The 23,299-nt window shown below is 39.6% G+C and overlaps 1 protein-coding gene across 2 annotated transcripts in view; it reads right to left on the bottom strand.

Annotated features, from left to right (window-relative positions):
• The window catches only part of GRIP1 (glutamate receptor interacting protein 1), a 301,151-nt gene that overhangs the window by 50,307 nt on the left and 227,545 nt on the right, over positions 1-23,299 (bottom strand). For both annotated transcript variants that reach the window (XM_056514539.1, XM_056514544.1), the window contains exons 5-7: positions 21,408-21,491; positions 20,516-20,591; positions 19,020-19,165 (exon numbers count right to left, since the gene is read on the bottom strand). In XM_056514539.1, the coding sequence (XP_056370514.1) occupies positions 19,020-19,165; positions 20,516-20,591; positions 21,408-21,491 (306 nt within the window). The remainder of the gene's footprint in view (positions 1-19,019; positions 19,166-20,515; positions 20,592-21,407; positions 21,492-23,299) is intronic.

Here is a 23,299-nt window from a genome sequence, read left to right as displayed (position 1 = left end):
CTCTTACTACAGAAAGGTTGAGACATCCCAAGAAGCCACTGTCAGCACCCAGCACACAAGTAGAAGGTACTCAAAAGCAGCAGTGATGAGTCTGATGTGTAAGGCTCAGACTAAGCAGCCAAACCTGTGCCTTTATTTGTCATTTCAGTCTCAGCTGAGAAAAACATACAGTGTTGGCTGCCCAGAGAAGCTGTGGAATGTTTTGAACAAATCCAGGTGCTTGGCTTTTCCCCCATCTTACTTGGAAAAAAAAAAAAAAAAAAGGTAGAAGCTCTTTTATGCATATATATCTATTTGGCAGGTTGCCCACAGAAACTGTGGATGCCACAATGCCACATCCTTGGCAGTGTTCAAGACCAGCTTGGATGGGACTCCGAGCAACCTTGTCTAGTGGAAGGTGTCCCTGCCCATGGCACAGGGGTGGAACTGGATGACCTTTAAGCTCCTTTCCAACCTAAATCATTCTGTGGTTGACAGAATAATCAATGGTGGGAAAGCACAGAAGGTGTGGTTGTGCCAGTCCATTCAGAATCAGCGTGCTAGGGATTTGCCTCCCAGTTTTCTGTGTTAAGAAACAAGAGATGAAATGTTAAAAGCTTTTTGTAACAGAAATAGATCAAAATACCACAGGCTTATCACCATGAGTTTTGAGTATTTGCCATTGCTCAGGGAAGCTAGATTGCTGAAATGCAAAAATCAAAGCTGATCTTACAGGGCACTTGAAATCCACAGCTAGTTGTACAAACTTGAGACCAGATAACCAACCCAAAGAAGAGGCAGAACCTATTACAGGCTTGTTTAATTTAATTTCTAAGACATGGTTTTAGCAGTGGCACTCTCCATACAGACCATTTTGCAAGGCCTTTTACAGTACTGCTCAGTTGACAGCCCAGCAACATGAAAGCACTCAGGGACTCAGTGTGCATTCACATCCACTTTTCTTCATTCACCCACAGACTATTCATTACTGTCAGACAGTATCTTAAACTACACTTAATGAATCTTGCCATTCTCTGTGTGGTTTTTGTATTCCTAAGGACTATGTCTTTTATGTGAATACCAGCCCAAAACCCCTATTGTTTGGTGTCCATTAAAACATTTTCTCTGTAAGACTGATCCACTTACAGCTGTCCCAAGTCCTCTCAGTCTGGTGCAAGATTTCATTCCTAGTTGTGATAGTGAGATTCATAGTCCTCTGTCATGCTGTGGCTCCTCTATTTCCCTTCTCATGTTTCCCTGAGACTGCCACAGAGACAGGCAGTCAACTCACCTGTCTTTTCCATGATCTCTTGCAAAATAAGAGCCACAACTAGAAATGTGTGTGCAAGAGAAAGATCTGCTGCAAGTAGGGAAGCTTTTCTCTACTTTTCTCCTTCCTTTCTGCTTCAATTCATCTATGCCTTTCTGGTTTTTTCCCAGGTTTCATCAAGTCACAGATAAAAAGAGTTGAAAAACCCCAATTTTTCCCCTGTTTTACATCTACATCATAACTTAGGCTATTTTGCTAACATTTAAGATTTCTTTTGTAGGGGCATTTTTATTTATTCTTTTTTTTTTTTTTAACAGCAATTGGATGAGTACCCAAGTCTCTTACAGAGAGCTGAGTGATGGTTATTTAAATACTGATATTTTTGGGCAGAGATGGGACATAGGAGGTCGCTTATTTATGTAATACCCCTTCCTTGTACTGCAAAGATTATTTGATCTCTATTTTGCAAAGAAAGGATATAATTATTTTTAAAGATGATCTAATCAAGAACTTGAGATTGGGATCATGGGTCAATGGTTTCAAGAGGGAATGTAGCAGCAAGGAAGAGAGGCAGGAATAAGTCTTCTGCAGTGTTTAAAGGGCACAGGAACAACACTCAAGATGCCCTACAGCTGGGTAGCACCATTATCACTCATTCAGAGTAATATTATTTGATTCCTCATACATTTGTGACTAAAGGTCATAAATGAACCACACACACAGAGCATGATTCACGGTACTGGCTTTGGTATTCTGTTCTACTAATATTGCATAATGTTTGCACCCTGGCTTTGTTCATGCTTCATTTAGCAGAGTAACCTTTTATTCATCTCAGATCTTATGGGCAAAATGCAATCAATGACAGCTAGCAAGCTCTGAAAGGGATTTCTGGAAAGCTGAACCTGTTGGAGTAGGTCCAGTGGAGCTGCTCAGAGTGCTGGAGCACCTCTCCTGTGAGGATGGGCTGAGAGATCTGGGGTTGTTCAGCCTGGGGAAGAGAAGGCTCTGGGAAAACCTCCTTGCTGCCTTTTCAGTACTTGAAGGAAAGTGGAGAGTGATTTCTTACATGGGTAGATAGTGATAGGAGAAGGCAGAAGTTTTAAACGGAAAGAGGGGAGATTCAGTTTAGCTGTTCAGAGGAAACTCTTTACCTGAAGGTGGTAAAGCACAGGTTGCTTAGAGAAGCTGTGGATGCCACATTCCTTGACATTCAAGGCCAGGTTTGATTGGGCCCTAGGCAACATAATCTACTGGGGGGCATCCCTGCCCATGGGAGAGGGGTTGGAACTAGATGATATTTAAGGTCTCTTCCAACCTAAACTACTCTATGATTCTATAAAATAGAATGAGCTGACAGTGTATTACAAGTAATATTTGTGGAGAAAGGATAGCAGTTTTTAATAATAGAATCACTATTTAAAAATTAAATACTGTTCTTGTTCAAAGTGTCAGCATCAGTCTCCAAGGCCCAATTTACAATCTATCATAAAATGTATGTGCTCCTTGCATTCCCTTGATTTTGGGGTATTGTGTGTTTCAGGCAGGCTGTAGAATGAGCAACAGCTGATATAATTTTACCTGGCTGAACTAAAATTAGAGGAGCAAAAACAGTACCAAAAATAGATAAATAAAATAGTGTATTTTCCTTTATTGCAAGTAACAGGACAGCACTGGAGCTGCTGGTCTACTGAAAAAAAGATCACAGAGTTCACAGGAAAAAACCCATAAAATTGCTGCTAAGGAACAAAGCCACCAGTGGCATTTTATACCCTCTCACCTTTAGAACAATTAAATTTCAAAAATGATAAATAGGAATAATTCCAAGAGGATGCCAGCAAAATGAATGATAGCAAAATGAGAGACACCTCTCAACCTCAGAATGGAAAATAAAGACATTATTCTCTAAACAAATGTGCCACCTATTATCCCCTCTAATACACAAGCAATTTAGTATTCTTGTCAACTGACTGGCAAAGTCTTTCCATTTTCCTCTTGTTGCCTAATTCCTGCAGCTCATTTATATGCCTCTAATTTAGCCAAGTTCTTCAAATCAAAAGCCCAGGAGCTGCCTTTACCTAATTTCATACTTTTCAACCTCAGCCCCACCATCCTTCTCAGCTAAGAAATGTCTCTAGCTTGTGGAAGAACCATCTCTGCCTTCAAAATGCTCCTACAGAGTGGATATATTCAAAATCAGCTTGGGATTTTCTCAGACTTTCTCTCATGTTCAGACCATAAAAACCTGCCTAAGCAACTTTAGCAGAGTTCTGAGGATGCTGCTTCCTCCTATTAACTGTTTCAAGTTCACACCTTTCACTTTTACTAGGCTCCTTCCCTGCTCAAAAGCTGTATAAAATCCCAATCTCTTAATTTATCTCTAATTTTCTTTTCCTGTGACTTGTTAATCTAAAATGTGATCTGTCTATTGCACAATTTACAACACAAAAGCAACTTGGTAGATGATGCCTACACAGAATATCCTGGACCTGCCTCCTTGATGATAGTCTGCATTTTAAATAAGCCCAGGCCCTTTCTGCCTTGTTACTTTGAGAAAGAATATCACATAGAAAACAGGTGGGACTTAAAGAACTATTAAGAGCTCAAATTTCTATCACTGATGGCAGCACGTGGTTTCAGAGCTTGGGAGCCTATAAGTACATCTTTATGGTTTGGCAACCTGAGCCTCAAACAGCCCCTTTCCATTGAAGGATGGCTCCTGAAAACTGCCCTGAAACACTATATAGCATTAGATTGATTGTGAAATTTTTGCAGAAGTCAGCAGCAATTCTGTGTGCATTTCATTCCAGGAACGGAACTTACAAATAATCATTTTTAAAAACCATCTTCAAAAATGAGACAGACCCCCAAAAGTGTGCAAATTATATGTCCTCTGCTGAGGCCCTGCAATACAAAATGCTGATTTTTCTACTGCACAAAGGATGAAATCAAAGAACCATTGATTCACAGAAAGGTTTGAGTTGGGAATGACCTTAGAAACCATTTAGTCCCAATCCCCTGCCATGAACAGGGACACTCTCCACTAGACCAGACTGCTGAAAGCCCAGTCCAACCTGGTCTTGCACACTTCCAATGATGGGACATCCAAAACTTCTCTGGGCCTGATAGACAGATACATATATCCAAAAGAACTTCCCATACTAATTTTCTTCTCCAAGTAGGACAAAAATAAAATGCACAAGAGCTTTGATATCTTCAAAACTCCATCTCTTGCATGATTGTGTCTGACTAATCACAATAAATAGAACAAATAAGAGCAACACAATCTGCACCTCAGCCTGCAAACTAAGACACAGCTGGTGTGTTGAATTTTACATCAGCCAACCTTGAAAGCACATCCATAAGTGCACACTGTAGATGACATAAAGAGCTGCAGTACCCATCAATTATGCCAGTTTGACACAATGCCCTGAAGTTCCATCTAACGGGAACAGTAATAATTAGGATGGGATTGGATTCTCTTCAAAAGCCTACACAGCACAAAGCCCCTCACTGCTGTCACTTCAGAGATGGGAACAAGCACTGAGAACACCCAAGCACTCAAATTTCCACTCCTGCTTGTCAGCAGGGTGACTGACCCAAGTACAGCTGAGCTGCCTGGTGTGCGTGAGCTGCACGACTGCACCCTGCTCAGGGGTCCTCTGTACTGAAACACACCATCTTATACTTTCATGGTTATTTATTATTTACATGTGCTAGTGACCTCTGCACACAGATAACTGCAGTCTCTGCCTTGGAAACCTTACCTTGGGTGTGCTTCTGCTAATATTGGCAGCAACTGACTTGCTTTGTTTGAACAGGCAGGAGTTTCAGACTAGTCTAAAACTCTGCAAAGCCTATTAGGTAATTATGAATCAGAAAGAAAGAAAAATTAAACAGTACATTGCTGTTCATAACAGATAATCTAAATTTCTAATCCTACATATGTGTACTATTGGTATCATTTTTTTCACCTGAAACTTTTGTCTCTTCAATAATCTGTGCTCTAGCACAGATACCTTAAAAATAATTGATGCATTGGCACAGCCACATTATAAAAGGTTACCATGCAGAAGGTCGAGGCTGAGATCTGACCTGGAGGTTTTTGCACTGAGGACCAGAGTGAGAGTTTTTCTTCTCACAGGGGTTGCACAAACTTTGGTAAAATGAGTCAGAAAACAAGGTTATTAACTGCCCTCTCTTTCTGTTTTGGTACTGCCTCAGCAACAGTTCAGCAAAAAACATTTCAAAGAAATACAAAAAGTAGTTTGGGTAAATTGCCCTTAACGCAAAAGCTGTGGTTCTAAACATAAACCCTTTCATCCCTCATTGCAAAAATAATCTAGGATTGCCTACATATTTCCAGCTTTTCTCTTCCCAGTACTTGATCCAAAGTATACAGGAACAGTACTACTGGGAGTATTCACACATTTAAAGCAAAAGAAAGCTTCTATAGCCTCTGTTCTCTGCAGCATACATTTCCAGCAAACCAACCCCGCACATCTCTGCTCCCAAAATCCCAACTAAGCAATAACCTCTAGAAACTCAAGTGGCCCATAACTGTTATAGCCATAGCAATGAGAAGGGCACTCTGTCATCTGCTACCTCAGCAGACAGCCTGCCAGCTTGCTGCCAGGGTCACCTTTGGCAAGGCTCCCACGTGGCCCCTCCTTTGCTGCAGGACAAGACATTTACCTCCTGCCAGAGCAGCTCCTGCTGCCAGGCTCAGAGGGGCTCCAGGTCCTCTCATGCCCCTGTCTGGTCACTTGTTTCTTTTTGAAGACATTCCATTGCTCATATTTATAATTAAGCAATAACAGAATTTCTGTAAAGGAGAAACTGTGAAAAGCCTTTTTCATCTGTGTTTCTTTTCAGTCTATTTCTTTGATTTTGGTTGTCTTTTTCTTTTATCAGTTAAATCTACCCGAATTTACCTAAGGTCTTTGTAAAGACCTTGAAAAATTACAGGTCACAGTGCTCAGAAGAAAGCTGTTCCATACAACACTGCTGAGCTGACCTTAACAGAAAAACTGGGCTTATGCAAGGTGTAAAAAACCCAAATGAGAAGTTGATTAAAATCTGTGGAACATCAGATTAAATCATCATAAAAATACATGTACACCAATAAAGATCAGAAGAGTTTGCTTATAAACAGAATGACATTAGAAGAAAAATATTACAGTCACCATGTGGGCACAAAGCACTTCAAACCTAATGATCCCCAGAATGAATACTGCCTGGATGCACTTATTTTCACCTCCCCTCTTTAATTAAATAAGCACATATACTTCCTTCTTCAAGAGCCTCATATGGAAGGTAGACAGTGAGTATTTAATGAGTAGGAACATTTTTCCCTTTTTTTCCAAGCTCATGCCTTAATTCCTAAACAGTATTCTCAATCTCCTCTGAGCATACGTGGTGGGGGAGAGCTATTGTATGCTGAGCCTCTGAGTATTCCCTACAACACACGTTTACTAATGATTTTCTCTTATAAACATACTTCAGAGAAAAAGCATGGTGTTTTTCCCACTGTAGGGATAAACAAACAAGGATCAAAGAAATGAAGGTTGAAAGCACCCATTTGTCTGGAGAGGATGTTTTAAGACACCTATTTTGGGGTCCACCATGCCAAAATGCAGAAGTAGCTACACCTGAGCCTAAACTCTTACAACCACCCAAGAAAAGTGGCATTTGACAAATGTGGTTCACCTGCCCTGTTTAGGCATCTGCATCAAGATGAGATCAGCTTTTTTTAGAACATTTCTCTCACATGACTCTTTTTCAGATCATTATGCATCAAGTTACTGTGGAAGGTAAAATGTATGCAATCACTCCAATTAAAATTTGTAATGTAACATATGCACTAAGGCATCTGAGTAAGGCTGCATGGGCATCTTAAATTCTTATATTTTTAATCCTTGACTAGCTGAACTGAAAGGAACTTTGCAAAGACAAGAAAAAACTTCTCCTATATACACAAAAAATCTTGCAAGGGAGATCTTAAAGCAGCACAGAAAGGACACATCCTTTCTTGTTTGCTTTCCCTTTGCAGCTGATTTCTAGTTTAAACATAGCAGCTGATGCTTCTCCCACATTCCATATTCAACTAAAGAATGACAGGATGTACTGAGAAGATCAGCAGCATCAAAGCCTTGCCATGACTTATAAAATCAAATGCTGACATTTGAAATCTGGTCTATTATGTGAAAGCCAAAAACTAAATAAAGTGAAATGCATGGTGGCTGTTCATCCAACAGTTTCTCTGGCATGTTCAAGGGTAGGAACTTTTGCTGTGGTCTAGATCCAAAGTGAGAGGACCACTAAAACTTAGCAGAGAACTGGCTATTTCAGGTATGTACATCCCATGCTGATGCCAGAGTACCAAAAGAGAAATATCTTATCAAAGGGGTAAAAAGAAAATTGGCCTGGATATTCTTCTTTTTAATTAGTAGAAAGGAGAGGACTGAGTAGTAATTGGGTATGATCAAACATTCTAAACACCACAATTTTAAAGTAATCTGCATCAGTCAAGTCTTTGCAACACAAGTATTTTCTACACTTCAGATTTGAGTTGACTGTAGAATCCCTAATCTTATATTGGCAAGAAAATAGAACATTGATTTACTGGTGGAAACAATGCTTAAATTAGAAAACTTTTATGCTGGCAGAAGACACATTTGTTGGCATAAACTGGGTGTCCATTTGGTGAGAACTGAGGAGGGGGACAAAGAAACACAGGTCTGCAGTTTATTTCTCTTTAAGCAAAGCACTTCAAACATAAGACATGAGCTTTTTTTTTTTTTTTCCCTTTGGGTCCTATTGTAAATCCCAGCTGAAATCAGTTAAAGAAAGTGTTCTGACTGGTCAAATATTCACTCACTGTACAGATCAGCAACACCATGAGAAGTACAAGATCTTGTTGTAAGATGTGGCACTGGTGCAATTATCTTGAGAAACAATGTTGATTTCAAGATAAAACCGTTCACCTTAAATGTTGATTTTCCCCACTACCTACATTTCCAGCTCACAGACCTTATTACTGTCTTCTCTGAACAGTACACATCTCCCAAGTGCTGAGTACTAGATGGTGTAGTCTCACAGGATCTTCAGGTTTCATTCACATGGGTATTGTACTAAAACACCATTAACTGAAGTCGTATTTAGGCAAAATATCTAAAAATATCCATCCTTTGAAATCCATCCCCTTTCAGCATAAATATTCTGTGAAATGATTAATGAACCATTAACCTTACTGTAAAGGAATAAAAATCTGAATCCTATTTTAAGCTCTTAGATTATGCCTGGTACAGGTGTTCCCACAAATGACCTGAGGGACTCTTGGGTTTTTCCTCCTGGACCTAACCTGTCAGGCACAGTCCAGATGTCTCATACCCATGAAAAAAAGTCAAGATGATGGAGTGGTTCAGTTCCAGGTTTTTTTAAAAGCCTCCCCTCAGGGGAAGTCTTGGGAGACATTTAGTGTTTTCCTCTCCCTGGAATGGAGGCAGGACTGGTGCCTTTCTGCTGTTATTTCATTAGAGATGGGCCCTTTAAAAGACAGATTCTGAGGTTCCAGCACAAATTCTCTCTAGTATAAAGAAAATCAGATCTGTCTCTTATTCCTTAGTCTCTCAGATGATTGCAATGCCACAAACATAAATCTGGGCTTGTATTTTTTCTTAATTGGATTTTTTCTGATTACAGAGTTTCTCTTGCTTTGAATTGCATGGCACATACAAAAGTTCCTTTTATCTCCACAAAACTTAATTATCACCATTTCTATAAAACTTTCACCTCTGCACTCTGAATTTAAGTACTGCAGCTACCTATTTTTTTTTTTTTTTTTTTTTTTCCCCAGACAAGCACGAGCCAGGATATCTCATTATCCTGCTGTTATCACAGTCTCTGTTGACCAGCATGTTAAGTAACAGTGAAGTCAAATTACTGGCCCAAATTCCAGCTGACCAGAGGTATGAGCTTGTGGTAGGGATGCCAATTCTCCTTCATTACATGGTGTAGGTGTATCTGGATAGCCCTCATGTGAAGTGGAAAGATTTTATGAATCTTTATTTCCCATCTTTTGCTACGTGTCTGTGAGGGTTATTTGCTCCTTTGCTCTGCTTTCTTGAAGCCTGGATGGTGGACAGGAGTGATTACTACAGGAATCTTCTCCTTCCATCATTTGTCTTTACTTATAAAAAGAAGCAAATTGTTGTATTTTTAGGAAGTAAAGACTGCTTCCATTTGAGGATCTAAGCCCTTGAATTAGCAACTAAAATATTGAGAATGTGTACTTTGCAAAGAGATATTAACATGGATCAGCAAGGGTTTCCTTTAATGAATTCCCATCATGAAATGCATTTGGTATTTCAGATTGATTTCTTGTAATTGTAGACCATTTAGATTAACTGCATAACAATACAGGTTTCACCTTCCTGACAAGTCTTCGAAGACAAATTTTTCCATTACTCTCAGAACTCAGTAAAACAGAATATTTTCATACATGAAGTGGAACTCCTCCCCATTCCTAGTTATTTATGATAATTAAATTGTACCCTTAGTTTTCTGTTTCAGGGACATCTCATTTCACCTTTACAGTTTTTTTTCTCCCATACCAAGCAATGTTCATTAAGCTGCTTTTAATGAGGTCATAGTTTTAAAAGCACTTGAGATAAATTTAAATTGGACCTGTTAGAGTAATTTGTAACTTAAATGGTTCAGCTAAACTCTTAGGGATCTCTTTAGAGATGATCAAGAAGCTTGTAAAGAAAGAAATACCTGTAAGATTTATGAAATCCTTCCAACAACTCCTTCTTTCTGCAATCACCTACTAGCAAGACAGCTGTTAAACTGCAGCAGCAAATCACAACTAGACAGAGAAAAGATATTGGGCAAATAGACTTGGGAATCATGGAAATCCTACTTTTCTGATTAAAACATCTTGTTTTTAATTACTTGCAACTTACAACTTAGCCACAGTACAAATACTTGGTGTGATATTTTCTTACAATGGCTACTTTTTTCAGACTGTACTTTTTTCTCTCCCTTTAGTTATTTTAGCTGAAACAGGTCATCAGGAAAAGCCATAGTTTGTCCCACCTACCCTGCCCCTCCTGCCCTGGAAATTCTATAGACTTTATATGGAAAATTCATGTTCCCTGTGTCTTCTCTACCTGACAGATCTGGCACTTGGGAATCAAGAGCTAAGAGGGGAGGAGGACTTTTTGGGCAAGAAGGAGAGGATCTGAGGTGAGTGGGTTATTGATCTGTAAAGAAGCTGCAGAACAAGAAACTTGGGAATGGTTTGCTAAGAGACAGGCATAGCAGAAAGGGCCAAAGAAGGACAGGCATGTAAACTGCAAAAGGCCTTTAAAAGAGGGAAATCAGCAGTGTGAGAGAACTGTGTTGGAAAATTACCTAAGCCTTACTTGGCAAAAGACAGCAGAAAAAACTGGGCTGTAAGGAGAGGGAATAGCATGTTGGGGATTTAGGACCTTCTAGAAAACACAACTCAAACTAGGTCAGCAGAGAAAGGAAAAATCAAGCTGCTACTGGGAACAAGACAGTAATGCAGCTCAGAAACAGGATAAGAACAAAGAATGGAAGAAAGAAGCATCATGCCTCCATGAAATAGACAGGAAGGAACATGGGATCCAGAACCTTGCAGCTGTTCTCCACTTTCAGCAAACACCTTTGGAACCCTATGGCCATGTGTGTATCAAGACTTTTCTGGTCTCCAGGAATCTATCACTTGTGCACTGTGCTGGTCTGATAACCTGCTAACACAGCAGGCTGGTGGCCTTAGTGGTTCTCATTCTTTTGAGGAACTACTCTGGTATGGATGTCAATAGCTTGAAGTTTTTCTGACAGAGAAAGCCAGGTAATGGTACATAATAATGTATTAATGCTGTTCAGGATGTAAGCTTACACAGGAACTGGTGAGCAACAAACTGAGAGCTGCTTATGCAGCCCAGGGGTACCATTCACTGGAAAGAAAAATCTGTTTTCTTACAAGGCCCCATTCCACACCTCTTTCACTGCTCAGCAGTCCTCACAATGAAACAAATGTCCCACCCATAGGTGAAAGCACCATAAGTTTTGAGGAGTAGCAGTGAATGAGATAGGTAGGAGGTGTGTAAGGCATAAAGAGGGAACTGCAAGGAAAAGAAAGTTATGAAACAGGGAGGGAACACCTGACTGCTGCTTTTAAATATCAGACTATATCACAATTTGTGTAAAGGCTGAAAGGGAACAATAGCATTGGTCACCAAATGCAAGCATTTTTTAATTTCACTATCACAACCAGCAGCTGTATCTCTTGATCACACAAAAAACTGATCAATCAAGAACTGGTTTTTGAATTTCAATTTGAATCCAGCCCAAAAAGCTGTATTTTTTTAAACCATAATGCCTATTTACCTTAGGTTTCCATGCAACCCCATTTATATCAAGAGGTGTTAAAAAAGGTATTTATATTTCCTTTAAAGAAGATAAATAGAGTGGATTAAAGCAGGTAAGGAAGCAGGAACTTACAACAAACTGGCTGGTATCAATCATCTTACAGGCTCATGGTGAGACTAACTGAAGTCTGCACATCATATTTAGTAGCAGCATGAGAGACAAAGGGTTAAAAGGAATAACCTATTCTTCCTATTGTAAAAGAGCAGTCCTGAAAGCCAGAAAACTCAAGAGCAGAAAAAAATCACAAGGCTCAGGCTTCTCATGCCAAGGGTAAATCATATCCCACACTAGATGGACTTACAGGATGGCTTGGGCTGGAAGGGACTTTAAAGATCACCTAGTTCCAGCCCACCTGCTATGAACAGGGATTCATTCCACTACATCAGGTTGCTCAGAGCCCCATCCAACCTGGTCTTGGACACTTTCAGGAATGAGGCAGAGACAACTTCTCTGGGCTACCTGTTCCAGTGCCTCACTACCCTACAGTGAAGGATTTCCTCCTTATATCGAATCCAAACCCACTGCCTTTCAGTTTGGAGCCATTCTCCCTTGTCCTGTCACTACAAGCCCTTATAGCAAGCCTCTCTCCATCTTTCCTGTGGGCTCCCTTCAGGTACTGGAAGGCCACAATTAGGTGACCCAAACCTTCTCCTTCTCAGGCTGAACAAACCCAACTCTCTCAGCCTTCCCTCAAGGGAGGTGCTCCATCCCTCTGATCACCTTGGTCTCTCTGATTTGCTCCAGCAGGTCCCTGTCCTTGCTGTGCTGGGACCCAGAGCTGCTGCAGCCCTGCAGGTGGGTCTCAGAGCAGGGGCAGCATCCCCTCCCTGCCCTGCTGCCCACGCTGCTCTGGCTGCAGCCAGGACAGGTCTGGCTCTGGCTGGGAGTGCCCATGGCTGGGTCATGTCCAGCCTCCTCCAGCAGCACCCTGAGTCCTTCTCACAGGGCTGCTCTGACCTGTCCATCCCCAGCCCATGCTGGTACCAGGGTTTGCCCCATCCAGCTGCAGCACCTTGAACTTGGCCTTGTTAAACCTCATGAGATTCCCACAGGCCAGTCCCCATCCAGAGGGAGCTTGTCCAGGTCCCTCTGGATGGCATCCTGTCCTTCAGGTGTGTCACCTGCCCCTCTCAGCCCAGTGTCACCTGCCAGTTTGCTGATGTGAACTCAATCCCTTCATCTGTTTCATCAATGAAGATATTAAATTACACTGGTCCTCTGAGGAACACCACTTGTCACTGATGCCCACTGGGACTCTGAGCCATTAATCACTATCCTCTGGATGTGACATCCATCTAACAACTATCCCTCCCACTGAATCCATCTCTCTCCAGTTTAGAGCAAAAGATGCTGTGGAAGACTGTATCAAAAGCTTTACAGAAGTCCAGAGAGATCATCTGCAGCTCTTCCCCTGTCCACTGATACAGTTACTCCATCATAGAAGCCCAACAGGTCAGCCAGGCAGGACTTGCCCTTGGTGAAGCTGTGCTGGCTCTCTTGAACCACCTCCCTGTGCCTTAGCACAGCTTGCTAGCATTACAAAAAGGAAAGTTACTTATATATATCCATGGCTGACTGTCACTTTATACTGGTGTAGGCATCTGGCACTGACAGCAGAACATGCCATGTGTTTGATAAACAAATAAACTGCACAGTAAGATGAGACTAACATGCCATAGCACATGGATTTAAGTATCTGAATGTGAATCACTCATTACCCTCCATGACAGACAAAAAAAATCCCATGTGCTCTACCCTAGTGACACATCTGTGAATGGATATTTCTGGAACTGTTAGTGTTATGTCTGTGTCATCTTCTGCTGTAAGGAAGATCCAATACAGAAGAATGACCTTGGGACTCAGAGATTTTCTCCTCGAGATCTGCATATTGCCTGAAGCACTCAAACTGTGGCAGGATTAGGGCCTCAGGAAAAAAAACACCAGGAAATTAATAACTTTGCATTTAGACAAGGATCTGGGCAGTGCCTTCAATAAGCCTGTGGTCACACACTGAAGACAGAAATAAAATTCAAAATGAATAGCTGCATAAAAAGGTTATTATCCCTCCTGTGGCTCTTGTGACTGTACTGCATGCACACCTCTCTTGGCTGAGCAGACAGTCTCACTTCTGACATTTCCCAAGTGGAACACTCAACATTTTGACTTCCAGCACTGTCTTGTAACATAACCTGTGTATGTGTCTGTGTAGCAGTATTTAAAGTAATGTTTCAATTAATACAGCTATTATGACCTTTGCTTTGCACATGAATTTCATTCTATTTGTCTCTGAAACAACATAAGACAAGAAAACATCTTCAAAGTTTTAAGCAACTAATTCATACTTAGAATTTCAAGGGATCTAAATCTATCACCCTGTGATAGCCAGGAGACCTGCAGTTGCAGTCAAATGCTAGAGTATACTACCTATCTGTTCTGTCAAAAACCTATATGAGACAAAGGAAATGTAAATTTTGAATTTGTAAAGCAACAGAAAGAAAAAGGCAGTGTGGAATTCTACAGGGCTTCTGACTTTACTTCAACTTTCAAGGTCTTGCAACACTTGTAAGGCTTATGAAGACCTTAAGTTAGCCCTTTGAGTCCTTGTGGCTCCTGCTCCTTTGGGCTTGTAAAATCTCTAGCTTTTAAGGGTCTCCACAGCTCTGGATGCACTTGAGTGATGTTGCTTTATGAAACTTTAAGGTCAGCCCATAACCTCTTTTTTTTCCTCTACTTCTCACCTTCCACAAATTACTGAAAGTCTACACTAGACCACAGATTATCTCACCTGATCTTTAAACTGTGCAAATTTTCTCTCCCTAGTGATCTTCCTGTCAGGGCAGAATTGCTAAAAGGTGAAGCAGATTTCTTTAAAAATACTTTCATAAGATCATTACGCATTAATTAATTAATTATTTCATTAGCTTATTTTAATGGGTGAACTAAAACAGGTAGAAGTCTTGGATGAGGCTAGCAAAAAGATTTACTAGCAAACTTCTGCATCAATAATCCCCTTTCTAGAAAGCCACATCAGTGTTAAACATTGAGTTCAGAAAACAGAGGGTGTTGCTCTAGTTAAAATCAAGTGGTTCAGTGTCACAGTGGCTCTGGTAGATTTGCAACAGAAAACAAGCTGACTATTTTTGTTTTGGAGAGAATGCTTACAGGGTGCCACATTCCAGCAAATTTATTCTGGCTCAAATAGAGCAAAAACTGTTAAAGAAGCCAGAGAAGCATATGGAATTTGAAAGTGCAATATGTTCCTTCACTCCTGAACACCACAGAGTGGTTTGAACTAACAAACGCCCATTGAAGAGATAAGGGAGAAAGATGTTGTGTCTCACAAGTGCAAACAACTAAAAAAAGCTTCATTTTCTACCAAAGTTCTGGCAAAAGCTATTAGTTTTGTTTAACTACAGTATTCTTGATTCAAAGATTGCCCCAGCATGAGCATCCAAGACTTAAAAATTAGGTTGCTCACAAGATCATCAGCAGCCATTCATGAACTAGAGTTATATAAAAATGGCCAGAATTTAAACTCAAGGTAGTTATTACCTTTGAACTTGTCTGATTGCTCCCTTTCAGAGAAAATATGGAAGGTTACCCAAGCAGATGCAACCCCAATTACAGAGACAACACAGAGCCCAGTGGCATCATGGCAGATCCTTGAAAACCTGAAGAGAAACTGTACCTCTTCAGCTTAAATGTACTGATAAACTTTTATTTCTTGTTTTAGACAGAGGCACTGTGAATCTTTGTAGCCTGTTATTAGTGTTGCATTCTAACTCTCACTATAACTCCAACTGAGAGCAGTTAATTATGATACTTCATCTGACCACTGCCTAACAGTGAGAATTTCAGTCTCCCCAACCTAACTTTATATAATGGAATTAGTGTTTTCTATCTGATTGCCACAGGAGAGGATTCAGGTTGCAAAATTATCTTGACAGTGGCAGCAAGTCACTGCTGGCTACCACCTTGCCTCCACTTCTCCCCTTCCTCAAAATGAGGGAGCAGGTGCAGGCACAGAGAGCTGTACTATATAGACCTCTCCCATCACCAGATAAAAACAGGTGATCCACATGACCAGAAAGGTTGGGCACTTCAGGTGTAAGGATTACAGAGAAAAGTAATAAAGCCCAAAAAAATCATGTGTAGAGTGAGTCACCATATCCATATCCTCTGAAAATACTGAAGTGCAGCATTATTAAAGCACCACAAAATTAAGAAACACAGCTAGTTCCCTCTAAAATCAACAAGAAAGGTAAGCAATCACAGTACTTCAAGACTGGAGATTGTGTTTTGGAAAACAGAAAACATTTGGAAGACTGCACCCTCAACTTCAAATATAACTTTTATCCTATTATAAAATACTTCCTCAGAAATTAGGTTTTCCAATTTTCTTCAGAGTTTATCTTGGTATTTTCAAACTCCTGCTACGTCAAAATCTCTTTGAAACTACACAGCAGTACACTCCACACACCACTCTGTAAATATTCTCAGCACAGTCTGAAAAAAAAATCTCCTCCAAGAAGCTGAATTGACAAGTTAATTTCCTGGGACCCAGCTGAGCAGGAGACTTTGGATGTACTTAAGCAAGCACAGGTGTAACCCCAGAAAGTTCAACAGGAATAGTCACATCTCTTACATTATATACACCTTTGATTGCCCTCCACAGAACCCCCTGATGCTTTTTTTTTACTCCAGTTTGTCTAGGGTCCAGAAACAATAAAATGTACAAGCTTCCCAAGTAACCTCTTGAAGACTTCAGCTGGAAGAACTAAACTTTGAGAAATACAGCACCTTTGAAACAGCTTATGCTTACAGGAGTAAGAAAAGTCTGTTACATGCTACAGGACTGTAGCTGAAATATGGTTCAGGATTATTTTCTTCATCTAGTAAAACCATTTCAAATCAAGTTTCAATTTCATGCTACCAGAATGTATTTTATGGCTCTTTCCAGTTCTGGCCACAAGCAATGCTGCTTTATAGGATATTACCATCCACTAACAGAAGAGAAGGCATTAAAGCAAATAATGCTACAATTATATCTCTAGGAGTAATATATTCTACTGAAAACTTATACCAGGAAGACCCTACAGAATACAGTTTTATTAGACTTCTATGTAACTTCTGGATTGTTTCTGCCCCCTCCAAGCAGGCTAATCTACTAGTCAAATCAGTTATTGGTAAGTCACATTATTTAATGCTTTTCCTTTGTTTTAGCCTATTTTCAAATTCACATCAACCCTTAGATAGCATTACAAACAGTTTATGGGTAACATAAGAGTTGGGAAAAAGAGTAGCATTTCTGTAATTCTTAAATTTCTCTTCACGACTCATGTTCTCTCTTTTATGTTACTCCCAACTTTGACTTTCTTGCTCTTGAGCAGAACTAAAAGAATATTCAAATCAGCAAAGGTTTCCTGGGCCAGGATTCAGTGGATTAGGATGAATGATTTTCAGCCTTTGCACCATGGTCACTACATAATTGCACAAGAGAGCTTCCCAACAAAATCTTTTGTTCACACCACTAAAATACTATGCAGGGCACACAAATTGGAAAAAATTCAAAACCTACTGGGGTCTAGGTAATATCTAAAAAAATCACAATGCATTAGAGAGACAGTCTACTGGTTCCCTCTTTATTTCTTCTTGCAGACTGCTGGATCACCATTCCCAGTGTTTGATTTCCTTTTCCTTCTTTCTTTCTGATTCCACAAGTCTCAGGTTCTTCTACCTCCTTTAACTTCTGTTGGATAACACATTCATTGCCAGGAAGGCAAGAATGATAAATCCAGATTTGGTGCTGAGGACAAAAGAGAGTTTATTCAGAGAGAAAATGACATGAAGAGACTGATTGGTAGGCGCTTCCTTTAGAGTTACAAGTGTGAAATTTCCAAGTAAGTTCTGTATCCTCCTAAATTGAGCTAAATCCAGATGGTACTGAAAAGAAGGTTCCTGCCTTGAACAAGCTGCAATTTAGGTCACAACAGAGTATTTCATCATGTGGTCTCCTCCTTACACAAACCTGAAGATTTCCAAAGATCCTCAGTGAAATGGAGGCCAATTCTCCCCCTGGAAAAGGGGGAAAATGGGATGGGAGTTTTCTCTGAAACGAAAGTTTGCTGGGAACTTTGTCTAAAGCCAGGGATTCATTTTAGAAAAAGTGGAGTAGAAAGAATATTGATTTAATTGTGATGATAGATGGGGTTTGGTCATCCATCGTCTTTCAAAGGAAAAGAAGAAACAAATGAAAACGCCTAAATTCTAGTTCTTCTCAGAAGCTAGAGCTCATCTGAGCTGTCCCCACCTTTCTGGACATGAATCTGTACAACTGTCCATCAGGCCTGCCAGACACTACACAAACCTGCCACTTCAATCCTTGACAGTTAAGAAAACAGAGACATATATTGTAATAAAAAAAGAGAAATCTCTGTCTCAGAGAAGAATAAAGAGGGCTGCTCCAGAATAAGCAAATATCTGACATTATTCTTTTCAGTATTAATCTTTTCCAAGGCTTTGAAGTTTGACACTGCTATTTCACAAATCCCTAGGAGGCTGCTTTTCTTCTAGGCTAGAAACCTGACTGTGGAACTGAGTAGAAAAAGAAGTGAAAAATCCCTAAACAGACATGAAATATTCCAGTATGACTGGTGAGTATTTCTGTTTCTTGCTGCTATGAATTTTCTGTATCTTGAAAAACTTGAGGGGTTATGACAATTTCTGAAACAAATGGAAACAAGTAAATTCCAAATCTCTTGTTAAAAATCATCTAGTCTACTTGACTTCCCAAAAAAACTTCCATATTTTCAGTGAGTTGAATCAAAGTTTGTATAATGTAAAGTAATTTTTCAAGCCATGATTTGGCACCTCTGTATTTTTTAAGAAATTTTCTCTCCTGTATTCTTTTCTCTGTGGCAGTCTTTTTAATTATGTCTTGTCTAACTAGCAGCACTGGCAAAAGGCAAAAGAATTCTTGTTAGATCAAGTATTCCCCTTTTTCATATGACACAGAAATGTTTACACTTCATTAACCTTTATTATAAACTAGTCACTGGAAAAGTTACTTTACTAGAATCCACACTGTGGTTTCAGCCTACAAACCACGGAATGTCAGGATGCTAAATTACAGCAAAATGCTGCTCACCTCCATATGAACCCGAGATTAATGATACGATGCAGGAGGGAATAGCAGTGCTACTGGGAGCATAACAGGTCACAGCCACTTCTAAAACAGCTCATGGAGAACAGACAGTGAAACATCCCAGATGGCTGCCAGTACTACAGCCCCAGTTCCTACCCAACGACCTACCCATCACCGAGACATCGTATTCAACCAGCAGAGTCGCCTCCTGCCCGCACTGTTTGAGAATACTCATGGCCTCTGCATGTGTTGTTCCCAGCAGGCGGATCCCATCCACGCTCAGCAGCCTGTCCCCAGGTTTGATTGTGCCCTCTCTGAGGGAGAAGAGAGGAATGATCTTTGTTAGTGTAAGAGAAATTGATTTGGAGATAATACCATTTTCATGCAAAGCGATTCTCTTGCACCCTCCCTGACATCCATCCCTCTTGCTGTAACACTTAACATTTACTTTGACAGTGAGAATGATCAGAGGGCACAGTGGAAAGGAAATTGCTTTAATTGGAAAGTCAGTGAGTGGAAAACAGCTTACTGCACAGTGAAATAATCAAGTCACGTTGAATTGCAACTAAGTATAGCTTCTGCTCAACATATGCTTTCTTTCTGCCTCATCCACACAACTCTTTTTTCATACATACATAAACACATCCTCTGCCAGTATTTTCTTAAAAATAAACATGAGGTGCAAACACATGGGTGCTGAAACAGATTGCAAAATATGAATGTCCATTTATTGATTTTCATTTAAAATACCTTTTACTAGCATAATTCCACTTTTCCTCTCTTCCTACCTAGAAGTAATTCAGCTCTAAATCTAAAATACTGTCTCCTTGGCATAATCTATTAATCTCATAATCTATTCAGAATTATAATAGAAAATTAAATACTAACACTGTCAGTTTAAGAATCATGGAGAAAAACAAGGAAACCAGGGGATGAAAGAGAGAGGAAAGTGAGGGAACAAAAGAAATGCTCTCTTGAAATATTTTCTTCTCAGTTAATGTTTCTAAGATCAAAAATGTCAGCATAGGCTACAGATATCAATATGCTTTAAAGAAACTGTCCTTTGAGTTTCTTTAATGGTTTAAGGACACAAATGCCATTTTTGAAAATAAGTTTGTACATAAAAATAACGTGAATATTTTTTCTTTATACATATACAAAATGGTATTATATACAAATATGGCCAAAACATAAATCTGTACTCAGAAGTTTTTTAGGTAAAGTTATGTGTGACCTCACATAGAGATATGTACAAACATCTTAACAGAATAATGCAACACTCAAACTTGACACAGTATTATTCTGAACTGCAAGAGAAAAAGATCGTGGTGTTAGAGTACAAAAAGCATAATTAAGAGCTACATCAGTTGTCTGAAGAATGCAAAAAATGTGCTCTGACCTATTGCAGGAATTTATTCTAATTATTTTAGGTGCAAGATTCTAAATTAAAGTTCACACACCATAACGTGCTGTGCCTGTGTGCTTGCCCATTACTATTGTGGCAGTTGTTATTATTTCTATTCAGCAATTAAAGACAAACCCATGAATTTCAAAGGACTGTATTTAAATGCATCTGTTTCACTCCAAATTCTAACTTCTGTCCCAAATAATTCACCTTTCCCTATTTCTCTTTCACATGAACTCCAGAGAAAGATGAATTATACCTGTCAGCAGGCCCTCCAGGTCTGACACATGTTATTACAACAGGACGAGATTTATTTCTGTCATCGTGTGCTCCACCTAGAAAGCAATAAGTCACAGAAAGAATACCTTCATTTTATGCTTTTCATGAAAGCTCATTTCCAAAAGGCAAGCCTACATCTTGTAGCATGCACCTTCACAGATGGGCTAAAAAGATAAAAAAATGGCCAAGCCATTAATATGACCCTTCACTGAATTTCACCTAAATAAAATCAACTTACTCTATGTATAGATTAATATTTCAAAACATTTCTTATTCAATGCATCTTTTTTTCTTAGAACTTTTACTCTGAAAATGTGATTCAGTGTGAACACATGGTTCTGCAATGTTTGCAGCACAGAGAAAAAAAAAACCTCTACTTTATGTGTACTCAGAATAATGAGTGACCATTAAGTCATTTATGATAAAACACATTTTCCCTGAATAAAGCAATAATTCATTATTGGGGTGTATTAATTAACAGTTGCATCTTTTCTTCTCTTCTCCAAGTCAGTGATAGTATTTGAGTTGTACAATTCAGACTACTAGCAGTATTAATCAAATTTCATGCCTTCATACTTCATGCAAGTACTACATGTAAATATTTTTTTAAGAACTATGATCTTCCTGGTGATTTCAGTGGTAAAAGAATCTGGTCTTATATGACCAGAGTTTGTCATGTTTCCTTGGCACAGCTGATTACTTAAACAAAAATTAGAGCAGTTCATAAAAGCAATGCAGGAGAGCATGGAAAATGGAATATATCTATTTTTACAAACTGTAAGCCATTAATCTTGATATTTTTCTGAGTGCTTAAAACTTATCACTTTTTTGTAAACAAGAAAATACAGAGTTCAAACTCAACAATAACTCACCTCTTATTACAAATCCAAAAGTATTCCCCTCTTTATGTAAAGTAACTTCCACAGTTCTAAAGATGAGACCTGATCCTTGAACAGCTAAAAGAAAAGGGATCCAAACCTTAATGGTTATTATCTTTCTAATTTTACACACAGATTTACACCTTTTCTAATTTAAGACAGATATTGAGTCATACAACTGGAAATACCCAATTACAGAACAGTCAGACTGAAGACCTGTAATTAAATAGAACTCATCCCCTTTTTGAGAGAATTTTGGGCTAGATACTTTGCAAAGTGACAATGGTTTGGAAAAAATACACAGATGCATAGAACAGGTGAGGAATTTGAGTCTTACTGTATAAATTATGACATAATTTTGCTTTTCTTACAGTTATGGAAGAGTGCTAGTAAATACAGAATACACAGTGAGACAAAAATGGCATCAAATTCTTAAGAGTACCTACTGAGCTTGCTGTTTAGCTATGAAAACATTTACTTTTGTCATTTAGAGAGAGGGCAATCAAGATTTTTGGGGTGTTTGTCTGATCTCAGGTTACTAGATTACAATATAATGCATTTTATTACCATAAGGATTTTTTTTTTTCTTTTTCAAAATGTAGCATGCTTCCTCATAATTGGTGAGTTAGTAAAAAAAGTACTTTGGCTTCTAGTTGAGTCAGTATTTTCTCTGGAAGTATTAAAGAATTGGTGTACAGCTGGACTAGGAGGTGAGAAGCCTAATGCACAGACCAATGCATTTGGGTGTGATAATCCACTTTACAGAATTTGAAACCACTGCTGTTAAGAGACCAGCAGACAGGTTGCTATTAGCTTTTACAGGAAATCTTTGTCAGGGTCTAAGAACTCTCATTTCCAATGGGAAAAGGACTCTGTACAAAATCACATGCACTCACACTTTCCACTTTCCAGTCAAACACTGGAAACAGTACAAACACACATAAAATTAAAAAAAAAAATCAAAACCAAACCAACCCAGCTCTATAAAATACATGCTCGGTGAGTGGCAGAACTAATGAAAACTTGTGTCATTTCATGTTCCTGCCTGCAACAGCCAGAGTTTCCCTGTCAGGATACCCTGAGGGGGCAGTGGATGCCCCAGGCTACCCTGTGTGTGCTGCCAATCCAGGAAGGCACCAGGAAGAGCAGAGGGCTCTCAGCACTCTCTGCCCCTCTCTCTCAGGACTCCCCTGCTCACAACTCACCCCAGTGTTTATTTCTGGCAGATGTACTGTATGTAATATACTTTTTTTGGGAGTTCTTCAGTCCCTATAAAAAAATTTACTGCAGGGAACCAGGAGAACCAGCCAGTGAAATTACATAAATCTCACTTCCTTAAGAAAACAGGGGAAAGATGGCCCTCCAGAGCCCTGCTCTGTGCTGTAGTAATTCCTGCTACAGCTCGAAGATCATGGCTGTGTTACTGAGTCCACGTGTCTTCTTTTCAGTTAGAAACGTTTTACTGACTAAAAAATTGAATTATGAGAAGATGACAACTGTTGTCTTCATTCCTATTAACAGGAAATGGCCTTGTGGGCAGCTCATGATGAATCCACACTTCCCCATTTGTTTGGTGTGGCCTCCAGTGGGGAGAGGTGAAACCACAGCTCAGCAGTGAGGAATGGCAGTGGTGCCCTTCCTCTTGGGAACAGCCACTCAGGTGGCTGTCCTTGCACCCCAGCCTGCTGTGGGAAAAACTCCTAAACCCTTGCCAAAGCAAAAGGCACACACAAGACAGGCTCTGCTCACCTTCCAGTTTTAAACAGAGGTGGCTCGTGATGAAAACAGCAGCTGGATGCTCCTGCTGCAAACACTTCAGAAATGGAAGGGAGCACTAGGGAGTGGGATTGCCAGTGCTCAGCCAAATTTAATCCATCATTAATTAA

This window comes from Oenanthe melanoleuca, chromosome 1A (genome assembly GCF_029582105.1).
Source record: "Oenanthe melanoleuca isolate GR-GAL-2019-014 chromosome 1A, OMel1.0, whole genome shotgun sequence".
NCBI classification, from domain to species: domain Eukaryota; kingdom Metazoa; phylum Chordata; class Aves; order Passeriformes; family Muscicapidae; genus Oenanthe; species Oenanthe melanoleuca.
Note: the sequence above shows the minus strand (reverse complement) of the source record. Positions and strands in the feature narration are given on the sequence as shown.